The sequence below is a fragment of the Alternaria metachromatica genome (genome assembly GCF_023757995.1).
Source record: "Alternaria metachromatica strain BMP 0045 chromosome Unknown scaffold_1, whole genome shotgun sequence".
Taxonomy (NCBI): domain Eukaryota; kingdom Fungi; phylum Ascomycota; class Dothideomycetes; order Pleosporales; family Pleosporaceae; genus Alternaria; species Alternaria metachromatica.
In genome coordinates this window covers 1,920,873-1,945,260 of record NW_026055492.1, presented here as the reverse complement: position 1 = coordinate 1,945,260, position 24,388 = coordinate 1,920,873, and the positions used below count along the sequence as shown (strand labels likewise).

The window sequence follows — 24,388 nt, the reverse complement described above, 5'->3', positions numbered from 1 at the left end:
CGCGCTCTTGCCAGCCCAACCTAGCCGTCGGCGCGCTCTAGCAACTAGCTCGCCCGCTTCAGCGGAACCTCGAGAGGCCATCATGTGCGCCCTATGTCAATCCCCAGAGCTACCTTGAGACATAAAAACTATATCAACTAAATTTTCTTTGTACTCTTCTGTCAGTCACGAACCACCCTCTGCATTGCAAGCCAAAATGGTCAAAATTGAAGAATTCGCCGTCGAGTCCGTAAGTCCATCCCCGCATCTCGCACTCCACGTGGGGAAATGACTAACATGCCCAGTGGATGGATGCGTACGAGACGAAATGCAAGTACAACATCGCCGAGACGTGTTGCGCCTCAATTTCCGTCGATCAGCTACGCGAGCTGTCAGAGAACAAACATCAGCCCGTTTTCGACACCTCGCGTGTCCTGAACTACGGGGCCATCCGAGGAAGTGACGACCTGCGCAACAACTTGGCTAGACTATATTCTGCCAAGGTCACAAACCCCCTCTCTCCAGACAACATCCTCATCACTCCTGGTGCCATCCAAGCAAACTACCTGACTGCATATGCCCTCGTTGGACCAGGAGATCATGTCATCTGCCACTACCCCACCTACCAGTCCCTCTACGAAGTGCCCAAGCAACTGGGCGCCGAAGTCGACCTATGGAAAGCAACGCCAGAGAACAAATGGGTACCAACTATCGACGACTTGAAGTCGCTCATCAAGCCCAACACCAAGCTCATCATCATCAACAATCCCAACAACCCCACTGGAGCCATCCTAGGCAAGACCTTTCTCCAAGAACTCATCGACATCGCGACCGAAAAGGACATCACCATCATGAGTGACGAAGTCTACCGCCCTCTATTCCACTCCATCATCCCAATAGACAAAGAATTCCCACCTTCCCTCCTGTCCATGGGCTACAAGAACGTCATCGTCACAGGTTCCATGTCAAAAGCCTACTCCCTCGCCGGCATCCGCATCGGCTGGATAGCATCTCGCAGCTCTGAAATCATCGAGAAGATCGCTTCAGCACGGCACTACACCACAATCTCCGTGTCCTACTTCGACGAAGCCATCGCCGCCTACGCTCTTCACTCATCAACAGTGCACAGTTTACTAGCTCGTAACATCCAACTCGCGAGAACCAACCTGGCTCTTCTGGAGAAGTTCCAACTCAAGAACGAGGATGAGTGCGAGTGGGTGAAGCCCGTTGCGGGTACTACGGCTTTCGTCAAGTTTCACCGAGAAGGCAAGGCAGTGGATTCTGTGGACTTTTGCAAAAAGTTGCTAGAGGCTACTGGCGTCATGTTTGTGCCTGGTAGTACTTGTTTCGGCGAGGAGTTCAAGGGGTACGTCAGAATTGGGTTTGTTAATCAGACGGACGTTATTAAGGAGGGGTTGGATGCCGTGACGAAGTTTATACGAAAGAATCTTGATGAGGTGGAGTTGGCAGAGTAAAGTAGTGTATGGTCAGTAGGAAATATTTACATCAAATGCATACAGTTTGCAGACCACTGTTCGGTCCGAATCAGCCACAACGCCACACTAACCGCAACATTGGGGGCGGCTAGTGGACTCAGCCCTGTGGACGCCTTACGCCCGTCTCACAGACAGTGAGATTCCACAGCCACAACCAGTGATCAACAACTTATACCCTACCGATATTAAGTAGATAGATAGTAAGCGCCGTGCGACAATAAAACCTGTTCTCCCCTCATCCAAACATATACCCTCCCCACTGTCCCCATCACTCCATCTCCGCACTTCTTCCCCTCAAACTACATACATATCATTTCCACAATGACAGACCCATCCAAACTTCAAGTCCCAGGCCCGTTCACCGAGAAGGAGAGCAACAATTCCACAGCCCCTCTCGTAAACGTAACAAGCGCATCCACATCCACATCCCCCTCAAAAACCCCTCCATCAACACCAGAACGCCCTTCCTCCTCACATTCCTGGCGGTCAAAACTGCATATTCATTCCGGATCCCGCCGTTCCAAATCCGTTGAGCCAGGCAAAGAGCGCTGGCGGGATGCGACGCTGCCTGAGAAGGAGCGATGGAAGGATTGGCAGAAGGCTAAGGATAAGGAGCAGATGGCCGGGTAAGTGGTTGTGACAGGAGATCTTCAGGGGGGTGTGCTAATATGAAGGATGATAGGTCGACGATAGGTGCATACACGCAGTTTTACAAGGGGAAGGGGAGTACGGGGTATTGGCTGGATGTGGGCTTCTAAGATAAGAGAACACTTGCTCTGGAAACGATCATGATTTATTCTCCACACTTCGCTATTAGATTCTTTCGTGAAACATTCATTACATTTCCACAGGTAAACTAAAGCCATTGTTTGGGCCCGAGCCTTCCCTTCCATAGAACTTCGAGGCTAGCGAGGGGTGTATCGTAACAGTAGACCGATGCATCGACGCCGAATGAGATTGCGACCATATTCGAAGTAGATGTAGAAGACTTAAGCAGAACGGTACTTGGACTTGATTGCCGTTGTATGTGGCCGTGAAGTCGTACAGGGCGTGGGGCCTGTCATAACATCTTTATAGGCGACTCTTGGAATGACGCGCCATAGCCGTCAGTTTGTCTTGCATTCGAGCGAGATGAGACAATCTCTCTAACTTGTTGTAGGAAACACGCTCGGGAGGTCTTGCGTGAGATTGCTTGATCTGGGTATGCGACATTGTGAGGTAACATTCCAGTGTCAGCGCCGAGACGCCCTGGACCCTGGGACGTAGTTGGTCCATTCGCGTTCCGGTTGAAGGAGAACCCAAGTATAAGTGCCGGCTTGTTGGCGCATAACGATGTATCGATGGGGAGATGGATGTTGTTGTTTTAGGGCAGCCCTGCCTGCTTTGATAAAGTCGACATCCACTGCAGTGGCGCGATTGATTCCTTCGGAGGCGCCGCCGGTATGAGTAGCAATGACTGTTCTCGGCATCTCGTCGAGAAATACGGGACCTCCAGAGTTACCTGTGCCTTATAATTAGCATGCAACAAAAGTCCATGTGCCCTTCCACGTTGGTACTTACCTTCCGCAGTCGATAGCTTATAATGCAATAGCTTTTGGACCTTGAGCTCAGCCTCACCCTTCACTACGTACATACAACCAGCCCACAGGCACTCTGAACATGCATTGCGGACTTGCGATGTGTTGTTGCCAGGATAACCGACGACGAGGACCTTTGTCATTCCTGATGATGGCGCTCTATACATGGCTGGCTTGACCTGCGTAAATATACTATCGACCTTGATAAGAGCTCTGTCGTAGGACGCATTGTATTCAGAGACAACGAATTTTGCAGGTACTACGACCATTGTGCCGAAACGTTCTTGAACCCCTTTTCCTCCAGAAGAGGAGCCAAGATGGTATCCGATATAAGCTTTGACAGCTACAGCGTGCGAAACTGAAGTTTCACGATGGTCCAGAACGTTGTGTGCCGAGGTCAGAATGGTGTCAGGTCCTACAAGGACACCAGAAGCGTGGGACTCCTGGTATGTATCATCCCTCATAATGAGTTTGACAATGCCTACATGTATCGGTCAGCAAAGATTTGACTTCGAAAGCTCTGGTTACTGACACCGGTAATCTCCATCCTCATCTTCGTATTCTTTCTCATCGACGTGGAGCCGGAAGTTCTTCTCGACCAAGCGCTCGCGCGAGGGGCGTTCCGAAGGCCATGTAGTGCTGAGCTTCCAGATGTACAGTTTCTTCGACTTTGGCATGGCGCTGTCTGTTTTTCTCGATGGACGTCCAGGGCCCATTACGGTGGTCGTTCCATGCGAGTGTAATGCTGAGCGAGACATTCGTGTGTGTGGAGAGTGAGGGCTACGATGGATGACGTCAATTAAGGATGTCCAGCTTACAGCAAGTGATCTCGGAAGGATGAATGCCTACGTAACAGTGAAGATTTACTGAAGGAGTTCGGTGGTACTGTTTGATGTGAACAGGTTGGACGATTAGTAAAGCGTTGCGCAGATATGAGATGAGGTAAGAGCACTAGGTGTGCAGCTGGGACACGAGCAGATCATATCTCGAGGAGGGCACACGTCACGCAACAGGCTAAGCGGGCAGTGCAAAGCATTTCCGCATTAAGTGTAGACCATTTTGATGCAGAGCTGGCAGTGCAAAATTTGGCGCTGTTCCATGCTGCAGATTTGTCGGCCAGCCAAGCCACGCATGAGGTGTCTGCAATGGACGGACAGCCACAAAATCAAGAGAGGCTGCTTCCAGCGTAGGCGCTGTGAGTCTGGGTATGAGGGCGATCCGAACTAGAGGTTTCTTATTCGCGGATGCGGTTACGCTGCAAGCTGGTCAGCCCGGACACCTTGGACATGGCAGCCCACTTCAGCCTTGCGGGTGAATCTAGTCCAGAATCCCGATGCGGGCGTCTGCAAGAAGATTTTGGCGAATACGCAAAGAGTAAGCTGCAGGAGAAAGAGACAGGAATAGAAGTGTACACCAAATCACTCGTGATATGAGTGGGTGGATGCCGAATTCTTCTGTGTCTTTGGCCAGACATAAACAGCTACCGACGGGACGAGGAGGTGCATATGCTGCCCGATATCAAGCCACAAGCTGCGCATTGAAGTTATGTTGATGACATTGTCCTTTGCAACTAGTGCTGGTCTGGTATCGTACAGTAGTCTACAGTTGTGTGCCGTTGTATACAAGTCGTGTACATGGTCGTAATTGATCGTGCGCAATCCCGTAATATCAACAGTTGATCTCAGCAGGAGTTGCCGCCATTTGTGGTGCTACTAGCGCCTCGGTCGTCTCAGTGAGGCTATGGTCGCGGGATAGAAATTGTCGTTCCTCGAAACAGCTTTGGAGTACCGCCTCCTATGTGCGCACGAGAACTTATTCCTCGGGGATGATTCGGTCCACAGCTGCATCTTGGTTAGATATCACTTCAGTAGTGTAATCGCATTGACATACCTTTGCCGTTCTCGAGCAAGTACCCCGAGCAGTCAATCTTCCACTCGTCACCCCTCACCTTGACTTTCGCAATACCGAACCTCAGAACGGCGAACTTGAACTTCAAGAAGAAGTTGGTCCACTTCTGATGTACCCAGCGCGCAGACCCCTCCCACACACGCGCTGCAATGTTCATGTGTCCCAAGTCATCCCAAAGCTTTTGCCGCTTAAAGCGTTCTGCCTCGAGCAGCTCAGCCACCATGGGCTCCGTCTTCTCACTTATTGTCGCTTTGCCCAAATCCGTGTATATGACGCGCTCTTTCAGCCACGGCACCGGCTTGACTACCAGGCGCAATTGCATGGGCCCGCCTTGTAAACTAGGAAGGATTTCCAGTGCGCGCATCCGGTTGCTGGGCGCGGTGCAGATGTAGCAGCCGATGATGATGAAGCCCACTCCCACCACGACGTAGGTTGGACGTACGAAGAAGGATAGTCCATTGTCTTTGATGTCGTCATTGAACTTGATCGAGAACGCTCCAACACCGATCCATAATGCTCCCGTTCCGTACACCTTCAGATAGTACCACTTGTTCTTGGGCGCTTGGTAGAGGAGGACTGGCTGGCGGGTTTGGACGACCTGGCGGAGGACGGGGTCGCTGCTCACGAATGAGCTGGGTTTTGGTGCGACTACATTGGTCTTGGGATATTGGTAGCGTCGGAGCACGGATGATGTGAAGGAACGGTTCTGCCGTATCGTCCGTATCGTGGTGGGTGTGAAGAATGATTCCCGTGTTCCGAAGAGGGCGGCGCGGAGGGATGAGGGGAGGCGGAGGGTGTGTTGGCGCAGGAAGGCGTCGAAGCCCCGGGAGAAGGCGGGCATTGTGAGTGCAGTGATGTGGGGTGTTCAATCAGCGCTATACACCAAGCATACTCCAGCAAGTCAATGCGGCAGTATGTGGGCGTGGATACCTGGATGCCGTCGCGATATGTCGGAAAAAGTCCAACTAGAAGCGGCCCAAGCGCGTCCCGCTCGACACCTCCGAAGCTTGTTCCGCCCAACATTTCCGCCAGCAGATCGGCACCGTCGCTCAACACCCTCCCACTGCCATTGTCTCCGCCTGTCAATTGATTTCCCATGGCTTCGCTCGCCGCGGTATGTAGAGTCTCGGCGCGGGCTGCCTCGCAGCAGTTGCGCAACCAAGGTGCTCGGAGAGGACTGCACTCAAGTCAGGCCTCGCTCGCTGCGCAAAGCTTCAACATGCCTGCGCTTTCACCGACCATGACCGAGGGCAACATTGCGAGCTGGAAGATCAAGGAGGGAGACTCTTTCTCCGCCGGCGACGTGCTGCTCGAGATCGAGACGGATAAGGCGCAGATGGACGTCGAGGCGCAGGATGACGGTATCCTGGCCAAGATCACTGTACGTGGGAAGATATGTTGGCTTCAGGCCATGGCTAACACGAACTCCAGGTCCAAGACGGTTCCAAAGCAGTCCAGGTCGGCACACGGATAGCCGTCACAGCAGAGCCCGGCGACGACCTGTCCACCCTCGAGATACCCGCCGAAGAGAGCCCCGCGCCCAAGAAAGAGGCCGAAGCGCCCAAGGAGTCCAAGAAAGAGCCTGCGCCGGTACCAAAGGAGGAGCGAACCTCTGCCCCGCCTGCCAAATCCGATGCCTCGAAGAAAGCCTCCAGCGGCAAGGCCTCCAAGCAAACCTACCCGCTATACCCCTCCGTACAACACTTGCTCGAAGTCAATGGTCTGCCAAAGGAGGAGGCTGATAAGATCCCCGCGACCGGTCCTGGTGGCAGACTGCTCAAGGGCGACGTGCTCGCATATGTTGGTCAGATCGAGAACTCATACCCTTCGGAGCTGGCGAGTCGCTTCACCAAGCTGTCGCACCTCGACCTCTCCAACATCAAGCCCATGCCCAAGAAGGAAGCATCAAAGAAGCCAGCAGCCAAAGCACCAGCGGTTGTCGAAGACCTTCCTATCGAGGTAGCACTACCTGTCTCCCTCACCGCAGTAATGGAATGCCAGAAGCGCGTCAAGGACTCAATAGGCGTCTTCCTACCTCTGTCAACATTCGTCGCGCGCGCCGCCGAGCTCGCCAACGAAGACCTCCCTCGATCCAAGGTCGCAAAGCCAACCGCCGACGAGCTATTCAACGCTGTTCTGGGTCTCGACAAGGTATCCTCGAAGTACTCGCGCGGCAACTTCGTCCCAGAAGTCACCGCGCTGCCACCTACCACCATCCCCAGCAAGCGCGCCCCAGCACCAAAGTCGGACATTCTCGACATGCTAGCCGGCAAGAAGACCTCCGCTAAGCCTGTTTCGGGCGCAGCAGGTGTTGCGGGTCCCCTCAATGTATTCAGTGTGAGCGTACCCAAGGGCGACGAGAAGCGTGGTCGCGTTTTCCTCGAGCGCGTCAAGACGGTGCTGGAAGCCGAGCCAGGGCGATTGGTCGTTTAGGTGAAGATCGTTGCGCGATTTGTATCATATTGCATCTCTACCTACCTGTTTGGACGGTGGAGGTACCGGCAGGTAGCCATTCCCACTACCTCATACAATAAAAGCTGAACAGGTCTAGAGCCTACATCGACGCCGGGTCACCTATCTTGTAGATTTTCAAGTTGATGCAGGCTGCAGGCTTGTTCAGTTTTTTTCTTGGTTGACGTGTTCCCACTACACTTCCATGACGAATACCAATTTTTAGACGAATGCTTTATACTTGTTCCTCTCGTAAACCTTCTCCGTCCCCGTCGTTAGGTCAGCCTTATGCGGTACTTCCCAGTCAGGAGCTATCCATGCCCACGTGTACACCCTCCACATCTCCAACATGTCCCGCGATTCGCTGTGCACATGGTGTTCTTGACGATCTCATCTTTTGCCGGCCTGGTGCGGAGGGTTGGTAGGTAAGGTGTCGGGGTAAAGTAAAATGCCGCAAAGCTACCGCGTCGCACCAATGCAAAATACCGCAGTTTACTTCGGCGGCTGCGCCTCGCTCTAGTAGTATACATAGGAAGACTGCCCAGACGAAAAATAAATTTGTATACATTCTCGATCTTTTGTATACGATTTCGTCCTCTGCGTACTTGCTGCTAATCGTCACGCCCGAAGTGGTTAGTGCGATGGGTCCCATGAGTGCCCGAGCGCCAGAAGGGAATTCCGTCGCTTGGACTCGGAGTGGTAGAAAGGATGTCACGCACTACGACTGCAAAGATGGAACAGGTAACAATTATGATGTGGTAATCTTCTTTATTATATCTAAGGATCGTAATGCACGTTGTCGTGGTCATGTCTAAGCATTCTATATGACTAACTTTTGTGCAAGGCAGGTATCATGCTCGCGAAGAGCAAGAAAACCTCCTCGCATACTCTCAGCAGGGCCTCCTCACCCTGCAATATCTCACTTTATACAATTCCTCCATAGGTAAGGCTCTAAGCCTTCTCCTGCATGTTCTCGCTACCAGCGACAGAAGAGTCGCGGCTGTAGTAGCGACCAAAGGTACGGTCCTCGATGTCCATGTTCTTGTCGACCTTTCCATTGCCGTGCTTAGCAGCCATACGGCGGAAGTAGACGCGCTTGCACCACTTCCAGAGCTCGATACCGGCAAAGAAGATACCAGTCTCGACGAAGACGATGCCCCACTCCCAGTCGATGGGGGCGTGCTTGAACACAACCGTGTTGAGAACGGGGATGTAGATGAGTGGGAAGAGGAGGACGAAGCCGATCATAATGGCCCAGAAGAGGAACTGGTTCCTCCATACATCGAGCATCCACTGGGTGAAGTAGCGCTTGCTGCCGGGCTGCATGCGGAAGAAAGAACGACGCATGTCAATCATCTCCCAGGCGAGGAAGAGAGCGAACCATGTCAGACAGGCGAATGTGCAGGCGCGGGCACGGAAAACCAACTCGCACTGCTCGGAATATGTCTCATTGCAACCCTGACCGAGCTCTCCGTCACCGAATCCGAAGACGACGAGCACGAAACTGGCCAAACAGAGAAGCGTGATCCAGAGGCCATAGACGACCATGTCGACGAGGAACTCCATGGTGAAGATACCCGTCTTGAGGGATTGAGGTGGGCGGTTCAGGATATCAGGGACGGCGCGTTCGAAACCGAGACCCATGTCAGGCAATCCAGATGTGGCCATGATGATCCACACAACCTGTACGGGCGCAAGAGGGAAAACGGAGAGACCAGTCCTGTCTTTGAAGGCAAGACCAACGAGAAGTGTACCAGCCTGAGCGACGTTCTCGGCCAAGACGTGCAGCACGAACTTCTGAATGTTGTCGAAGATACGGCGACCTTCTTCAATGGCAGCGAGAATGGATGCGAAGTTGTCGTCTGTGAGGACGATATCGGAGGCTTCCTTGGCGACGTCGGAACCGGCTTGACCCATGGCAATACCAACGTCGGCACGCTTCAGCGAGGGAGAATCGTTGACACCGTCACCAGTCATGGCGCAGAATCGGCCGCGGCGGTGGAGAGCTTCGATCATGCGAACCTTTGTGCTAGGCGCACAACGGGCTACGACCAACGGCAGGACAGGGAGCTCATCGACTTGATCATCAGTGAGTTCATCGAATTCAGAAGCAGTCATAACCAGCGACTTGGCGATATCGGCAGAGATCCTCTTGTAGCGGTCGGCCGATGGCAGGATATGGACTTCAATGGCAATAGCCTTTGCTGTCTGCATAAAGGGTCAGTATGTTTCAAATGCTCTTTGTAGTCAAGACGTACCTCAGGATGGTCACCAGTCAACATGTGGACCTCAATACCAGCCTCGTGGCATTGGCGGACAGCGACAGCGGATTCAGGACGGGGAGGGTCGTAAAGACCGATGAGACCACGGAAGACAAGGTCGGATTCGACAGAGGTACGGGCAACTTCAGCACCCTTCTCAACTTCGCCGGGGTACTTCTTGCTGGCCAGAGCCAAGACACGGAGACCGAGACTGGCCAGAGCTTGCATGTGGGAAAGGATCTCCTCGCGGAACTCGTCAGTGATGGGTTGAGATTGCTCCTTGCCGTCAGCGAGGTAGGTGGTACAGCTCTGAATGACGCGCTCGACGGCACCCTTGGTGAAAGCGTAGTTGCCTGAGGTGTGCTTCATGATAACTGACATGCGCTTGACGTCGGAATCGAAGGGAAGCTCAACGAGATCCTCCCAGGTAGCAGAGTCGCCCTTGACGAGATGGCTGCGGTTCATGCCGAACCGGGAGGCGAAAACCTGGATAGCGATTTCGGTGGGATCACCATGAGCCTCCCAGGCGCCTTCATTGTTCTGCTTGACAGCAGCCAAGTTGGCCAAAGACGCGACCTTGAGGAACTCACCGAAGCCTTCGATGTTGTGGCCTTCAAGCTTCTCAACACCGAGACGCTCACCGCAAGCCTCGCCTCCGGACTTGAGGTCCATCTGGCTAGGTGCAGCGGAGCCAAAGCGCACGTGACCAGCAGTGGGGTCCTGGGGAGCGGTGGAATCCTCGATAGTGTAGGTTCCAACACCTGGGATCCAAGCACCACGGGCAATCATTTTACCCTGCGTAAGCGTTCCGGTCTTGTCAGAGCAGATGTCGGTAACACCACCGAGAGCCTCGAGGGACTTCAGGTTTCGGACGATAACATTGCGCTTAACCATGGACTTGGTACCAGCGGCCATAGTAATCGTGAGCACAACGACCAAACTAGCGGGAATCATGGACAGGCCGGTGGCGACAGCGTAAATGATGACTTCCTGGCGAGAACTGAACTCGTTGGCTGCAAGGACGATGATGGCACACACGACGGCAATGAAGAAGAGCAACACGGCTAGCTTGGAAAGCTTCTTCTGGAGAGGCGTTCCGACGTTGAGACCCAAAAAGCGACCAATAGCGTCGGTAGTGGTGAGTGTGTAAGCCTCGAGGTAACGGTGAGGCTTTGCCTTTCCGTTCTCCTTTCGCTTGACAGGTCGGACCTTGGACTTGGTCTCGCGGAGCTGAGCAGCGATAGCACCAATTTCGGTGTAGGCACCGGTTGCGAAGACAATTCCCTTGGCTCGGCCCTTGGTGACCGAGGAAGAGCTGTAGGCAACGTTGAGACGATCTCCGGGACCAGTCTTCTCTTCGAAAGTGGCGTCCTCTTGCTTGCGAACAGGCAGAGACTCTCCGGTAAGCAGAGCCTCGTCGGTCTCGAAGTTGACGGCGTCAAAGACACGCATATCGGCAGGGATGGTGTCTCCAACCTTGACCTCAATGACATCTCCAGGCACAACGTCAGCGGAAGGGATGGTAACTTGCTGGCCACCGCGGATGAGACGGGCAGTAGGCGAACTGAGGGAGCGTAGGGAATCCATGGTCTTCTCAGCGGACCATTCCTGGAAGAAACCGACGACGATGTTGAGACCGATAACGAAGGCGACAACACCACCTTCGATCCAGGACTTGATACCGAAACTGACAGCCATGGCCATGATGAGGACTAGCGTCATAGCGTTGGCGACCTGCGCGATGAGAATCTTGACTGGGGAGACGCTCTCAGCTTCTCCAAGTTCGTTGGCGCCATAGTCGTCGACACGACGCTTGGCTTCGGAGTCATCAAGACCATGCCATTCATCGGTCTTCAGCTCGGTCTTGACTTGCTCCAGCGTAAGGCTGTGAGCGGGTGCGGACATTGGCTTGTTGCATTGTCCACTGACGTGACCCTCAAGGGTCGTTTCTTTCTTCCCCATGATTGTGGGTGTTTAGGGAATCAAAAGAGTTGGTTGTTGGATGTTCGGTGTTGGGGTTGTAAAATTGGGTTGATATGATACGGATATCGGCAAGTCAAGACAGCAATCAGCGCTCTAGTCTTCTGCGTGCTCTGGCCCCGCGGACTATAGCCACGTGGACAAATTTGTTGGATTGGGTGTTGAGTTTGGTATGCATAGAGGACCTCAGGAGGGGGCGGGGGTCAGACTCCTCCAGAATTACGCCGTGATTGGCGAGTTGTGGGGTTTGTGAGGGTGAGTTTGAAATTGGAAGTGACGAGGGAAGGAGTTGGCAAGTTTGGAGCAAACGTCAAACGAGAAGGAGGTGGTACCGACAACAGGTGGTGAGGAAGAGAAGGAAAGGTCTCAGGCGTCGTGAAGATATATGTTGAGTGGTGGGGATGTCGGTGTAGGAAGTCGGCTCTCCAAGAGACATGCCAAGCTCGACAGTTCCCGCCAAGTACACTATGTCGCGATTCTGGAGGCGAATGCCAGGCTAGCGACCAAAAAACTTCTCCACCCTTGGCAGTGAAGACAGCCATTGAGTGCTCGTCACGTTACCGGGGTCCGCAGGGAAATCGGGTATGCGGCATTCCTGGCCTTGGCCTTTGCCTTGGCAGGCATCAGGATCTTCTTGAACCTGCCTCTTCGACTCGTCACCTGCAGAACTTTCCGTTTCAACACCGCGGTGGAGCAGACGATAGGCGTTTCGCAGACTCAAGCCTTGCCTAAGCCTTGTCTTGACGCGTTGTGAATGGTCGCATGCGGAGCATCGTGCAGCCTGGCGGAGTCGAGATCCAGCGGAGATTCCCCGGTGCACGGACCTCGTGGTGAAGAAAAGTGTGGAGCGACATGCCGGAGCCGCGTGTATGGAGATACACTGCGAACTGGGCGAAATACTGGGCGAGATGTCTGTATGGGCCCTGCACGTGGGCTTGGCCGTTGAGGTGATTGATAGCGCCGTGGCTCGAAAGAGTTCTACGCCGTGATGGCCGCGGCTCTGACATGACGTCGTCATGGCACGCCAGGGTCCGCCGCTTGTCTTCTCGAGCCCAGCCTTCTCACGGGCTTAGCTATTGCTTGCTGCTCCCCCAGCCTTCCAATCCAGACACCGTGTCACCCTGTCTGTGTAGCATGTCGTCCTCAAATCCCGACGCCGCGCCGTTCTTGCAGTATCACGAGCCCGAAAGTAAGCGCTCCTTGTCACAATCGTTCAGCACCTGCATACCCCGAAACGTCGATCTAGACTAACGCAAGCTTAAGTCGTCGAGATTCTTATCCTGGTATCTTTCTTCACCTTCTTATGGCTCTCGGAGTACGTTTCGGCCAAGGTTATCCGTGCCGGCATCATTGGTCCGATTGCGGTTGGTATCATATATGGCGAGCCGTTGGCGAATATCCTCGAACATGATTGGGCTGGTACGCGTCCCTGCTGCAGAAAAGGCGCTATGTGCGACATTTACTGACTCTGCGCCCCGGTGTTTAGAGACGTTTCTATATCTTGGCTACATTGGCTTGATCTTGATTATCTTCGAGGGCGGTTTGAGCACTCGCCTTGACCTGCTCAAGGCCAACTTCACGCTGTCGATCTGTGGGGCTGCCACAGGCGTACTGTGTCCAATAGGTTTCAGCTACCTGTTGCTGTATCTTGGGTTCGGCTATGGCGCTGTCGAGACCTTCATCATCGGCGCTGCTCTGAGCACGACAAGTCTGGGCACCACCTTTGCCGTTATCTCAAGCGCCTCCAAGGATGTCGATCTCAGCCAAACCAAGGTCGGCGCGGTGCTTGTCAGCGCTGCAGTCATTGACGATGTGACAGGTCTTGTCATGTCAAGTGTCATCCACGACCTGGGTGATGTCGCGTCCGGTGGAAACGTCAACTTGGGATGGCTGATCGGCCGGCCTATTCTCGCATCTGCGGCCATGGCAATTCTTACCCCAGTTCTCACCAAATGGGTCTTTGCGCCTCTGTTTCGAAGATACGTTGAGAGGCATTTTCACAAATTTGACCACTTGTCAAACATTATGCTGATGATCCTGGTATTATCAGCCTTTATCTCAATTGCAGCCTTCGCAGGGACCTCCATCCTGTTTGGAGCTTTCCTCGCCGGCGCCTTCTTGACGTATCTCCCTTCTACACACCCGGAAGGTCCCTTCGTGGTTATGAGCCGCGAAGAAGGCGAGCGCTCCAAAGACAAGTCTCCGACCTTTGTGCATACCTTTGAGGTATACTGTTTGGACGCGCAGCAGTATGTACTTGGACCTCTTTTCTTTGCTAGCATAGGATTCGCGATTCCGTTCTTGGATCTTTGGACTGGAGAAGCCATCTGGAAAGGCGTCGTATACACCTTACTCATGCTGGTGGGTAAGGCTCTCGTCGGTGTTTGGATCCCCATCTGGGGTGCCGCAAAGCATGATCCCAAGAAAGCACAAGAAGCACAAAATGAAGCATCCGCGGCCGAGAATGGCAACAACCTCGAGAAGGTGAGCTCGTCGCCTTACTCACCTACCCGAAAAGCCGCGGTACAATCCGCCGTCTCGCCCATGCTTTTGCTGGGCATGGCCATGGTCGCCCGTGGAGAAATCGGTCTACTAATTGTGGAAATCGGTTACAACAACACGCCGTATGTCTCTGCGGAGGGTTTCATAACAGCCATATGGGCTATTTTGCTGAACACAATCATTGGGCCCGTGTGTGTTGGCTTGGCCGTCAAGTACAGAGGTGCTAAGATCGGCAAAGGACCTTGGGGCTTGGTACCAGGCCCAAACCAGGCTATCGAAGATGAGATGAACAGGAGGAGAGAGTCGCGTATGAATGACCAAATGCAAGAGGAGGGAGAAGCGAGAATGGAGGCGCATCGTAATAGTCGCATGGGTTGATTCACGAGTTGCACTCGAGATGAGGATTTGCAAGACAAGCAAAAGTAGATTTATCGCGTCGACGCATGTTGTATAATGTTTATGTAATAAGTACCGTACAGTAATACTTCAATGATATCTTGCTACTGCGAGTTTACCAAACACGTTTTCTCAGCCACAATCATGTGAATTGAAGATAGCCTATCAATACATCGCTGAAGATAGCGATTGCTGTGCGACAATGATCCCGTGAGCCCGCATATCCAAATTCAACGCGGAAGAAAGACCCCGCCCACCTCCAAAGGGAATTCCACATCAACCTGAAGTTCTAACTCAAGGCCTCCTCATCTGTTCCTATCCATCAGAATACCAAAGCGTACCTTACGTCGAACACACAAATCTCGCACCTCAACCAACCAGCAAAAAATGCAAATACTCCTGCTGCGAATCCTTTACCTGGTCTTCATGGCCACCCAGTTCTACGCATTAGCCTTCCACTTCAAATCTCCACCCTCTGGACTCGTGTATCCGTATTCCATCCACCTACTCGCGCTCGTCTCATGTATAGCGGGTACACTATCAGCAGTACCGCTCCTTTTTGCCGCATCATCCCCAATCTCTACCCCAACTACCACAACAATCTTGGGGACAACAATGGCATCCACCTTCCTCCTCAGCAGCATACTGTTATTCACATGGATGGCGCTAACAACGCGGCCTGGTACATTCGCCGTAATCTACGGTCGTGTAACACCACAACACGTCGTTGACACGGGTCCGTATAACTACATCCGGCATCCGACGTATGTGGCTTATGCGTTGGGGTGGGTGGGCGCTGTGGTGTATGTTTTGGTCGCGTGGCTGCCGGACTACTTGTTGCATGGACATGATGTTAGTGGCGCGTGGATATCCATGCCGGTCAGGAGTGTGGGGCTAGTGGGAGCGGTTCTGGTGCTTTTGTGGTTGTATAGAATTGGAGCGGTGTTGGAGGAAGAGCAGTTTTTGGGGTATGAGGGGACTGTTGGTGGGGAGAAGACGGAGGAGGAGGTTAGAGGGGAATATTTGGCTTATGTGAGGAGGGTGAGGTGGAGGTGGATTCCAGGGTTTGTGTGATTTAGTCTAGAGAGGACGGGATGGGTGAGTGTTGTTGGGGTGAGAGATGTCGTCTTGTTGGCATGTCATGCGTTTCCTAACATCTTGGGCAGCCACGCAGCACGAATCTCCGGGACATCCCAATGGAACAAGTGACATGGTATATAAGAACATACTTGCGGGAAACAAAAATTAATGATTGAACTAGCGGATGCTGTACGTCGGCGTAAATTCGCCTGCACCTTTGCAATTTAATACACAAGACTGTGCTCTCAAAAGAGACAAAACAGAAGAAGTCACCCCATCATGGAGTCGATTAGAAGCTAGGGGCGTTGAGCGCCATGACGCACAGAAGACCGGAGACGAGACCGGCGGCGGGTAGGGTCATGACCTGAGACCGTTAGAGATCAAGAACCAAAGCATTCGGGATACAACTTACCCAACCCATGAAGATGAAAGCGAGTTGGCGCCAGTTGACGGCACCAAGATCGTAGTTCATCAAAGCCACACCAACCGCTGAACCAGTCAGACACTGAGTGGTCGATACTGGGAGACCAAGTCGAGAAGCCAGCAAGACGGTAACAGCAGCGCCGAGTTCGACAGAGAAACCGCGGGTAGGTGACATCTGAGTAATCTTATTACCAAGGGCACGAACGATGTGATATCCGTAGAACCTATTGTTCTGTTAGTATATGTTTCACATGTTGTTTGTACAAGGTCTTTACTTACCAGAAACCAAGACCGAGTAGGAGACCGGCTACGACCAAGAACCAAACGGGAGTAGGCGAGCGAGTAGCTACCTCTCCAGCAAGGTATGTCTGATAGACAGCGGCCCAGGGTCCGACAGCATTGGCTACATCGTTGGAGCCGTGAGCGATGGACATCATCATAGCTGATACAACCTGGCAGTACGTCCACAGATGCTCGACACGAACGTCGTAACGGATAGCCTTGGAGTGGATGGCGCGCAGAAGATCGTTGTCGTGTGTGATAACGTCGCAGGTGACACCCCTGAGGAAACCGAACTTGGCGTATGCCCACCACTTCTGAGGGTTAACCCATGAGAGATGCTGGACAGGAACGATCCAGCGCTCGTAGGGCTCCGGCGTCTTCAGTTTGCGGGTGGGTGCAGTGGTGCTTTCTTCTACGCGTGTCTTTTCGGGGTCGCTGGGAAGGACGCCACCGTCCTTGGTCGAACCGGAGGGCGATCCTGCATCCACTTTCTTGATCTCATCGTCGCTGGCGGGACCCGAAACAGCATGCTTTGCGTTGGTGCCAGCATGGACTTCGCCGTAGGCATCCTCGTAGTAATCGGTGACGTATTCGTTGCCTTTGCCTGGCCAGAATAGAGTAGTACTCTCTTTGAGGAGTAGAGGGCCCAAGATGACATGCCAGATCCTGACGCGGGGGTCCTTCATGATGAGCTTGCGCTTGAAGAACGGGATAAAGAAGATGTAGCAGATTGCCAAGCATCCAAAGAACACTCCCAAGATGATACCAGCAGCTTTGCCAGCTCCAAATTCTTCGAGGGAGGGGGCAGTAGGCGCTTCCACGACAATAAACAGAGCCAAGATAGCTCCTGTCATGGCGAAGTAGAAGGGGATGAGGCGCATGGCGTGCTTGAAAGGGTCTTTGCGTTCGAGAACCGAGTACTTGACGGTGCCGAAGATGATCGCGGAAAAGGCACCAGCAATCAGAGGTGCGATGCCCCAAGAAGCAGCAACCTGTGACACCGAGCCAGACTCCCACGCCCATTTGACGGGGGCCTGACTAGCAAACCCGACTCCAATAAGAGCGCCTACCACAGTCTGCGTAGTTGAGACTGGCATTCCCCAATGCGTGGCTAGCATCAACCAGAAAGCACTACCAACCTCTGTTGCATTTTAGCTCAGCCTCTTCACTTGAATCAGGAAACTCACCAGCACATCCCATGGCCAACATGAGCGCACCCGGGTTGCCCTCGAAGCGGTCGATCGAGATAATGCCGTTCTTGATGGTTGAGGTCACACGTGCTCCAAGTGCAACAGCGCCAATGAACTCTGTGACCACAGCAAGAGGTCCAACCTGGACCATAGTCAGGGTACGGGCGGCGACCGAAGTGGCATACGCGTTGGCGACATCGTTGGCGCCGTTTCCGAAGGCGGAGAACACAAAGGCAATAGTAGTGATTGCAAGAATCCAATCATACTTGGCTGTGACTGGAGACGCCATCTTGAATATGCAGTTGCAGAGCTGTGTTTGACAGAACCCTGGTTCCTGGGACCATGGCTAGTCTTATATGATCAGAGTACATGTAGCACATGGCAGTGCAGGGCGTCGGCTTGATGCCGAGCTTGGGGTGACCAGCGTTGCCCAGAAGACAAGATATGGAAAGGTGGGCGCCGAGTGTCTGGCGACGGCTGGCATCGCACATATATGAATTTCAGCCACTGGGGCGCGGTGTTACCACCATGTTCTTGCTGATGGTGAGGCTCCGCCAAGTGCATGAGACGTGCCCAGAGATTCCGCTGTCTTGTCTCCGCCTTGGAGCGGCCGCAAGCAGCAAGAGTTTTCGGCCAATAGGCTTGTATAACTCAGACACGCATTGAAGCAGTTGGCTATCAAGACCGCGCGTGCTCCGAGATGGCTACGGGGCCTTGTCTTGAGATGGCAGCTGTGGGATCAATCAGCGTGTTGGGAGCGGCCGTGCCAGAGCACGGCGGAAGGCGCTACCAGAGCCATGGTCCAGAATACAGAGAGCAGTGGCATCGAATCGCTGGTAAGAAGCGACATTGCGATATATACTGGTGGTTGCTGGTTGCGGTTGCGAGCTTGGAGGGAAGGTGGAGTCAGTGGAATGGCCCTTGCGCTGTCGTCACAGCTGACGCAGCTGCATAGCTGTCTTTGCGGAGAATTCCACTGCGATGGCTCGGGCGGTTTCGAACATCTCTGCGACATGCTCACCTGTTCTGAAGACATGCGCGATACAGCAGTCGTCTTTCACTCATCTTTTGACTCTTCTGGGCTATGATTCCCGGGTGTCCGCGCATCAGACTAGTGATCCGAGAGCCGAATGGAGGCAGGCACGCAGACGGTGCGAAAGCGATGTCGCACAGCAGGAGAAAGCGTCTGGATAGCCATGGTAACACTTGCGCCTGATCTGCAGATAGATGACAGCCGCCCTGCGCCGGCGCTTCAGGTACCATAAGAACTGGTCTTAAGGTCGCGTGTGCCTGGGCGATGGTAACGCTAAAGCTTGACAGCGCACCGATCCGGGGTAAAGGGCCATAGCCAGCGACACAGAGCCTCATGGGGACCGGCAGCTGCAGCGATTCCGACGATGTCCATGCGCCGCGTTGATTAACTATTCCCGGAGAGCGGTTCATGGATCGGTGCGCAACGGTACGCGACTGAGGCTCATTTCTAGAGTGTTCCAAGGTTCTCTATATAGAATCTGACAGGGGCTGCAGTGATGAGGCGAGCTCGGGAAGCAGACAACACGGAAACAGCGGTAAGAGCCTCTGCGCAGAGTAAGCCACAGGGTGAATGGAAGCAAGCAGGTTTTCAGAATCAGGAGTCAATTCATTAAACTCAAGATTCCCTTAGACCGTGAGTAGCTGCGCTCGGGGTGTTTGTTCGCAGCCGTGCCTTCCCCACGCTTTCTCCGACCCCCGCCAATGGCTCGCAATTAAAAATTAGCTTACCTCCGAGCTCGCTGCCAGCCGCGAGCTGTCGTCGACGGCGTAGAGGCCGACTCACCCCATCCGCGTCGCTACACCCTCCCTCACTAACACCTGGCCCCAACCCGGTCAATTGCAACCACCGTTTGCTTCCCGGGCTGCTGTCATCCTCTCACTATGGCGACCGTCACGGAAGAAGTACGCGAGGTGCTGCTGGGCACCACCGACGAGCCCCAGCTGTCGCAGCTCACGCGCGCCGCCTTTATGAAGCACGCCCAGAAGGACGAGTCAGGCGACTACTACCTCGACCAGGACCAGTTCATCACAGCTGTCGCGCCCGAGGGCGAGGACTTCGTAAGCAGGGCTGTCTGCAATGTGTCGAGTCAAGCAAGCTAATGACGTGCCCGCCTCCAGCACAAGATCAAGCGGTTCCAGTATGGCATCCTCTTCCAGGTCGCCGATCGCGACCAGAAGGGCAAGGTCAGCATGCACGACTGGTCCGTCTTCCAGAACCTGCTCGCCAAACCCGACGCCGAGTACGAGGTCGTCTTCCGCTTCTTCGACAAGCAGCGCACCGGCTACATCAACTTTGATGACTTCTACGAGACATGGAAGGCGCACAAGACCGAGGACAGCCTGCCCTTCGACTGGGAGGGCGGCTGGGCCTCGCTGTACATTGGTTCCAAGAAGCACAGGCACACGATGACCTACCCCCAGTTCGCCCAGCTGCTGCGAGGGCTGCAGGGCGAGCGGGTACGTCAGGGCTTCACCTTTTTTGACAAGAACAAGGACGGCTTCATCGAGCCGGAGCATTTCCAGCGCATAATACGCGAGACTGCGAGCCACAAGCTTTCCGACTACCTCCTCGAGAACCTGCCCACCCTCTGCAATATCTCGGTTGGCAGCAAGATCTCCTACGCCAACGTGCGCGCCTTCCAGAACGTCATCCAGCAGATGGACATGATAGAGCTTATCATCCGCAATGCCACACAGAAGAGCTCCGACGGCAAGATCACCCGCACAGATTTCCTCAACGAGGCCGCCCGGATAAGTCGCTTCAACCTCTACACACCCATGGAGGCAGACATCCTCTTCCACTTCGCCGGTCTCGACGAGGCGTCTGGGCGACTTGGTCTGCGAGACTTTGCCCGCGTGCTCGACCCGTCCTGGCACAGGGCAGGATCGTTGGCCGCTCAGGGTATCTCCGAGTCTGGGCAAAAGGTCTTTGCGACCACAAAATCGATATGGCACGACATCCTAGAGTCGGTCCACCACTTCGCCCTCGGTTCGTTGGCTGGTGCGTTCGGTGCCTTCATGGTCTACCCCATCGATCTGGTCAAGACAAGAATGCAGAACCAGAGGAGCTCAGGCGTCGGGCACGTCCTGTACAAAAACTCGCTCGACTGCGCAAAGAAGGTCATCAAGAACGAGGGATTCAAGGGTCTCTACTCTGGAGTCCTGCCCCAGCTTGTTGGTGTTGCGCCCGAGAAGGCTATCAAGCTCACGGTCAACGATCTTGTTCGTGGCAAGATGACCGACAAGTCAACAGGCCAAATCAAGTTCCCCCACGAGATGTTGGCGGGTGGAACTGCGGGTGCTTGCCAAGTTGTGAGTTACTACCTACTTGCACTTCCTCTATTGGCAGCAAGTACTAACACACTATTATAGGTTTTCACAAACCCTCTCGAGATTGTCAAGATTCGGTTACAAATTCAGGGTGAACTGTCCAAGAACGTCGAGGGTGTTCCTAGGCGGTCTGCCATGTGGATCGTCCGCAACTTGGGTCTCGTCGGTCTCTACAAGGGAGCTAGCGCATGTCTCCTGCGTGACGGTATGTTCTGCTCTCTCACACCCTCCGGATATCGCTGACCGCCTGCACAGTCCCCTTTTCTGCCATCTACTTCCCCACCTACAGCCATCTGAAGAGAGACGTCTTCGGCGAGAGCCCGCAAAAGTCGCTCGGTGTCCTGCAAATGCTGAGCGCTGGTGCCATCGCGGGTATGCCTGCAGCGTACCTGACCACACCGTGCGACGTGATCAAGACTAGGTTACAAGTAGAGGCGCGCAAGGGCGAAGTTGCATACACTGGCCTGCGCCACGCAGCGTCGACCATCTGGAAGGAGGAAGGCTTCAAGGCCTTCTTCAAGGGTGGTCCCGCCCGTATCATGCGCTCGTCACCACAATTCGGTTTCACACTGGCTGGCTATGAGGTTCTACAGCGAGGTAAGTCTTGCACCGCAATGTGATGCGCCAATGGGCCACTGACATGTCCGCAGCTCTCCCGATGCCGGGCTCTAGCCACGATTCGGCAAGCTTGGAGCCATCCGTCGGCCTTGAAGAGGCGACGGCACCGCTGCCGTACCTGCGCAGCCGCAACGCGCTCAAGGTGATTCTCGATCTCGACGAGAACTTTGGTCGACCCAAGCTCCCCGCTGGCACCAGGTTTAGTGGAATCCCTGGATTTGGCAAGAAGCCGGAAGCGTGATGGCGGCATGCACGTGCTTAGCCGATGTGCGTTATTGCGGGCGAGGATAAAACGGGATTGGACGATTTATGGGTGGGATACCGTTTCTGGCGCCAACAACAGCTTTATCAGCCACGATTTGTTTTTGGGCGTTGATCTACCGAGGAGCATGTTTTTACTCGCCAGTTGCCAGTGACTGTGGGGGTGGGCGTGTCTGTCACATTTCTGTTGGAGCATTTCTCAGCGGCACAGTAGTAGACAAGAGCGCATGCAGCATAAGACTGTACGATAGGCGGTCGGTGGCATTTGACAGCGGGTGGAGAGGGGAAGAGGGATGCAGTGCATGCTGTCGTTAGCCACGCATGCACATGTAGTCGATAGAACAGGAGGATTACCCATGGCAGTTAATCTAAGCGTCGAGGTCCATCCAAGTGCGGCCGGGCAAGCGAAGGTGAAGCCGCAGCAGGGCAACGCACCACGCCGCACGCACGTCGTGCCGCGAGTATCCAACTGACAAATGCCACGCAGCGGAAGAATTAGCAGAGACGTCGGGAGGCTATTGAGTTCGTGTTAGGGCAGCTGCAGGTTCGCAATAGGGCCGATGGAGGCTTCTCGTTCTTGGGCGTGCAAAGAGGCGGGGCTGGGCTCGGTCCCCGTGGAGTAGCTCTGGAGCCCTGGAGGCCTGTGGGGTCCCAGAGCAGCTAGCGGCCCTCGGTGCGGGGATGGCAAACTTCGGTGGGAGCCTCATAAAAACTGGATTGGATTAGAGCCTCGCGCGCTGTAGGTAAGCTGGGGCTGCGCCTCGCAGGAGCTTGGGGGAGGGCGACGGCGACTGGCGCGACGGCAGCACAGTGACTTTGGCTGGATCTATTGACTTGCACACACAACCTTCGTCTTCGCTGCCCAATTCCTGCCACCCCGTGCTGTCTCCCGCACGCTGACCTAGCACCCCGACTTCCGCCTGTTCCAGCGTCCGCATCAAGGCCGTCCAGCCAACAAGCCCCCGCAAGTCAGCCTCCTCATCCGCCGCAGTCCCTCCAAGGCCAGCCGTCCATCCTCCTCCTCGATGCTGTAAGGGCAGACGAGGCTCGCACACTGCTACCCACCCCTATGCTATTCGTGACCGCACGCCCGTCCCATCTGCGCCTGCGCGAGTTGATGTTTGCGATCGGCAGGCCCCTTCGACACCGCCTTGAGGCTGAAAAAGAGCCGTCGCACTGGCACCCTCGGGTATGTTTTCCACCGCGCAGAGCCGCTTCACCGTTGGCGTCGCTACTTTGCATCATATCTCCACATATAATTCGCGATTCATGCTTCTGCTCGCTGCATTCCCACCCCGATGACCAACAACCCGTCTTTTCCACCCTCTCACCCCTGCTCTGCCCCAGTCGCTCGACCCGAGCGCCTCTAGCCCAACTCGCATCCGACGGCACCGCAGCTTTTCTCATTTCTGTCACCATCCCACAGACACGCAGCCCCAGCACTTTCCGCCTCCATCGTTGCGAGAAGAATGCAGCCCATGGTCATGCTGACTCTCCTCCAGACAGCGATTCAAGACTGGTCTTGCTGTGCCACCCGCTCTCTTCACCGCCGCCTGGGCCTATCTCTGGGAGCCTTTGCTGAACGATCGTTGGGATAATCGCCAGTTCATTCCACCTAATTAACAACCATCTTCCTATACCGCGGGATCTGTTGTCCAGATGCAGGTGCTCGACGCCATCCAATCCGTGGAACCAGTGGAATACTACCAGGACGACGACCATTTCTCCAAATCGCCACTCTTGGAAGCTCGTGTTGTAAAGGCAACACCATCTCCGACGCCGCAGCCACACGTGACACCAGTCATCCGTCACCTACCCAACCGACAGAGTGTCAGTCCTCCTCAATCTCGAAATCGGAAAAGGCCTAACAAACATAAGCCCCGAACTCGCCCCACCCAAGGGGACTGGGTGCTCATTCGTGAGATGGACCCAAACCGGCCAGACATTGCACAAAAAGCAAGCGAGCAGGCCTTGAACTCCGACTCTGATTCGCACTGCTCTGAGGATGACGACATGCCTGATGCCGACTCTCCAGGCACGGCAACGGCACCATCCGTCTCCAACAATGGCCAGCCAGTGCCACCAAATGCTCGTCCTGCCAACTCAGCACCTACTCTGCAGGAAGTGCTTAGCTCAGCACCTGATTCAAAAGCGACAGCTACCCACAGAGACTCAGTGATCGAAGACGAAACTACTAGGCCTTTCGGATTTGCAGCAGATAGGCGCACATCTCAAGCATCAGCAGTTCATGTAGCACCAAACGGCGTGCATCCCAGTTCAAATGGAATCGATCGAACACTGTCTATATCGTCCGCCTTGTCGAACGCATCGTTGTACCCACCAAGCCAGCCACCTCGAGGCTTGCCCAATGGCCATCCCCAAGGCAATGATCCAGCACCATCTCTCGGTCTAACAATTCCGCAAAGGGGAGGACTTCCGGCAGACACACTGCCTGCGTTGCAAGCCCCATCTCCTGCGCGTGATGGAGCAGCTACTTCGCCTAGCCAGCAGCTACCTTCGTTCCGTCACATCGATGATATCGCGAGATCAGCAACAAATGACCACGAAGCAACGAGAGCAAACAGTATCAGCTTCCCCCATCGACAATCGGTCTCCTCAGT

The 24,388-nt window shown here is 54.3% G+C and overlaps 8 protein-coding genes across 8 annotated transcripts; 4 read left to right on the top strand and 4 right to left on the bottom strand.

Annotated features, from left to right (window-relative positions):
• Positions 1–196: 196 nt before the first annotated feature.
• Positions 197–1,454, top strand: J4E83_000628 (uncharacterized protein; the record flags this gene model as incomplete). The annotated part of the gene is made up of 2 exons (XM_049327589.1): positions 197–229; positions 285–1,454. 2 exons carry the CDS (start codon positions 197–199, stop codon positions 1,452–1,454), a joined length of 1,203 nt encoding a protein of 400 aa, XP_049193734.1.
• A 1,253-nt stretch (positions 1,455–2,707) lies between these two features.
• J4E83_000627 (uncharacterized protein) lies at positions 2,708–3,729 on the bottom strand (the record flags this gene model as incomplete). Its single annotated transcript, XM_049327588.1, has 3 exons — positions 2,708–2,976; positions 3,036–3,533; positions 3,585–3,729. 3 exons carry the CDS (start codon positions 3,727–3,729, stop codon positions 2,708–2,710), a joined length of 912 nt encoding a protein of 303 aa, XP_049193733.1.
• Positions 3,730–4,864: 1,135 nt separating this feature from the next.
• On the bottom strand, positions 4,865–5,801 carry J4E83_000626 (uncharacterized protein; the record flags this gene model as incomplete). The annotated part of the gene is made up of 2 exons (XM_049327587.1): positions 4,865–4,893; positions 4,943–5,801. The coding sequence occupies 2 exons, from the start codon at positions 5,799–5,801 to the stop codon at positions 4,865–4,867; spliced, it is 888 nt and encodes a 295-aa protein (XP_049193732.1).
• Positions 5,802–6,179: 378 nt separating this feature from the next.
• Positions 6,180–7,393, top strand: J4E83_000625 (uncharacterized protein; the record flags this gene model as incomplete). Its single annotated transcript, XM_049327586.1, has 2 exons — positions 6,180–6,341; positions 6,392–7,393. The coding sequence occupies 2 exons, from the start codon at positions 6,180–6,182 to the stop codon at positions 7,391–7,393; spliced, it is 1,164 nt and encodes a 387-aa protein (XP_049193731.1).
• Positions 7,394–8,362: 969 nt separating this feature from the next.
• On the bottom strand, positions 8,363–11,634 carry J4E83_000624 (uncharacterized protein; the record flags this gene model as incomplete). Its single annotated transcript, XM_049327585.1, has 2 exons — positions 8,363–9,619; positions 9,670–11,634. The coding sequence occupies 2 exons, from the start codon at positions 11,632–11,634 to the stop codon at positions 8,363–8,365; spliced, it is 3,222 nt and encodes a 1,073-aa protein (XP_049193730.1).
• Positions 11,635–12,786: 1,152 nt separating this feature from the next.
• On the top strand, positions 12,787–14,532 carry J4E83_000623 (uncharacterized protein; the record flags this gene model as incomplete). The annotated part of the gene is made up of 3 exons (XM_049327584.1): positions 12,787–12,841; positions 12,916–13,071; positions 13,139–14,532. 3 exons carry the CDS (start codon positions 12,787–12,789, stop codon positions 14,530–14,532), a joined length of 1,605 nt encoding a protein of 534 aa, XP_049193729.1.
• Positions 14,533–15,919: 1,387 nt separating this feature from the next.
• On the bottom strand, positions 15,920–17,814 carry J4E83_000622 (uncharacterized protein; the record flags this gene model as incomplete). The annotated part of the gene is made up of 4 exons (XM_049327583.1): positions 15,920–15,994; positions 16,043–16,277; positions 16,333–17,476; positions 17,523–17,814. 4 exons carry the CDS (start codon positions 17,812–17,814, stop codon positions 15,920–15,922), a joined length of 1,746 nt encoding a protein of 581 aa, XP_049193728.1.
• Positions 17,815–19,439: 1,625 nt separating this feature from the next.
• On the top strand, positions 19,440–21,747 carry J4E83_000621 (uncharacterized protein; the record flags this gene model as incomplete). Its single annotated transcript, XM_049327582.1, has 5 exons — positions 19,440–19,616; positions 19,677–20,870; positions 20,931–21,093; positions 21,144–21,485; positions 21,539–21,747. The coding sequence occupies 5 exons, from the start codon at positions 19,440–19,442 to the stop codon at positions 21,745–21,747; spliced, it is 2,085 nt and encodes a 694-aa protein (XP_049193727.1).
• Between the last annotated feature and the right edge of the window lie 2,641 nt (positions 21,748–24,388).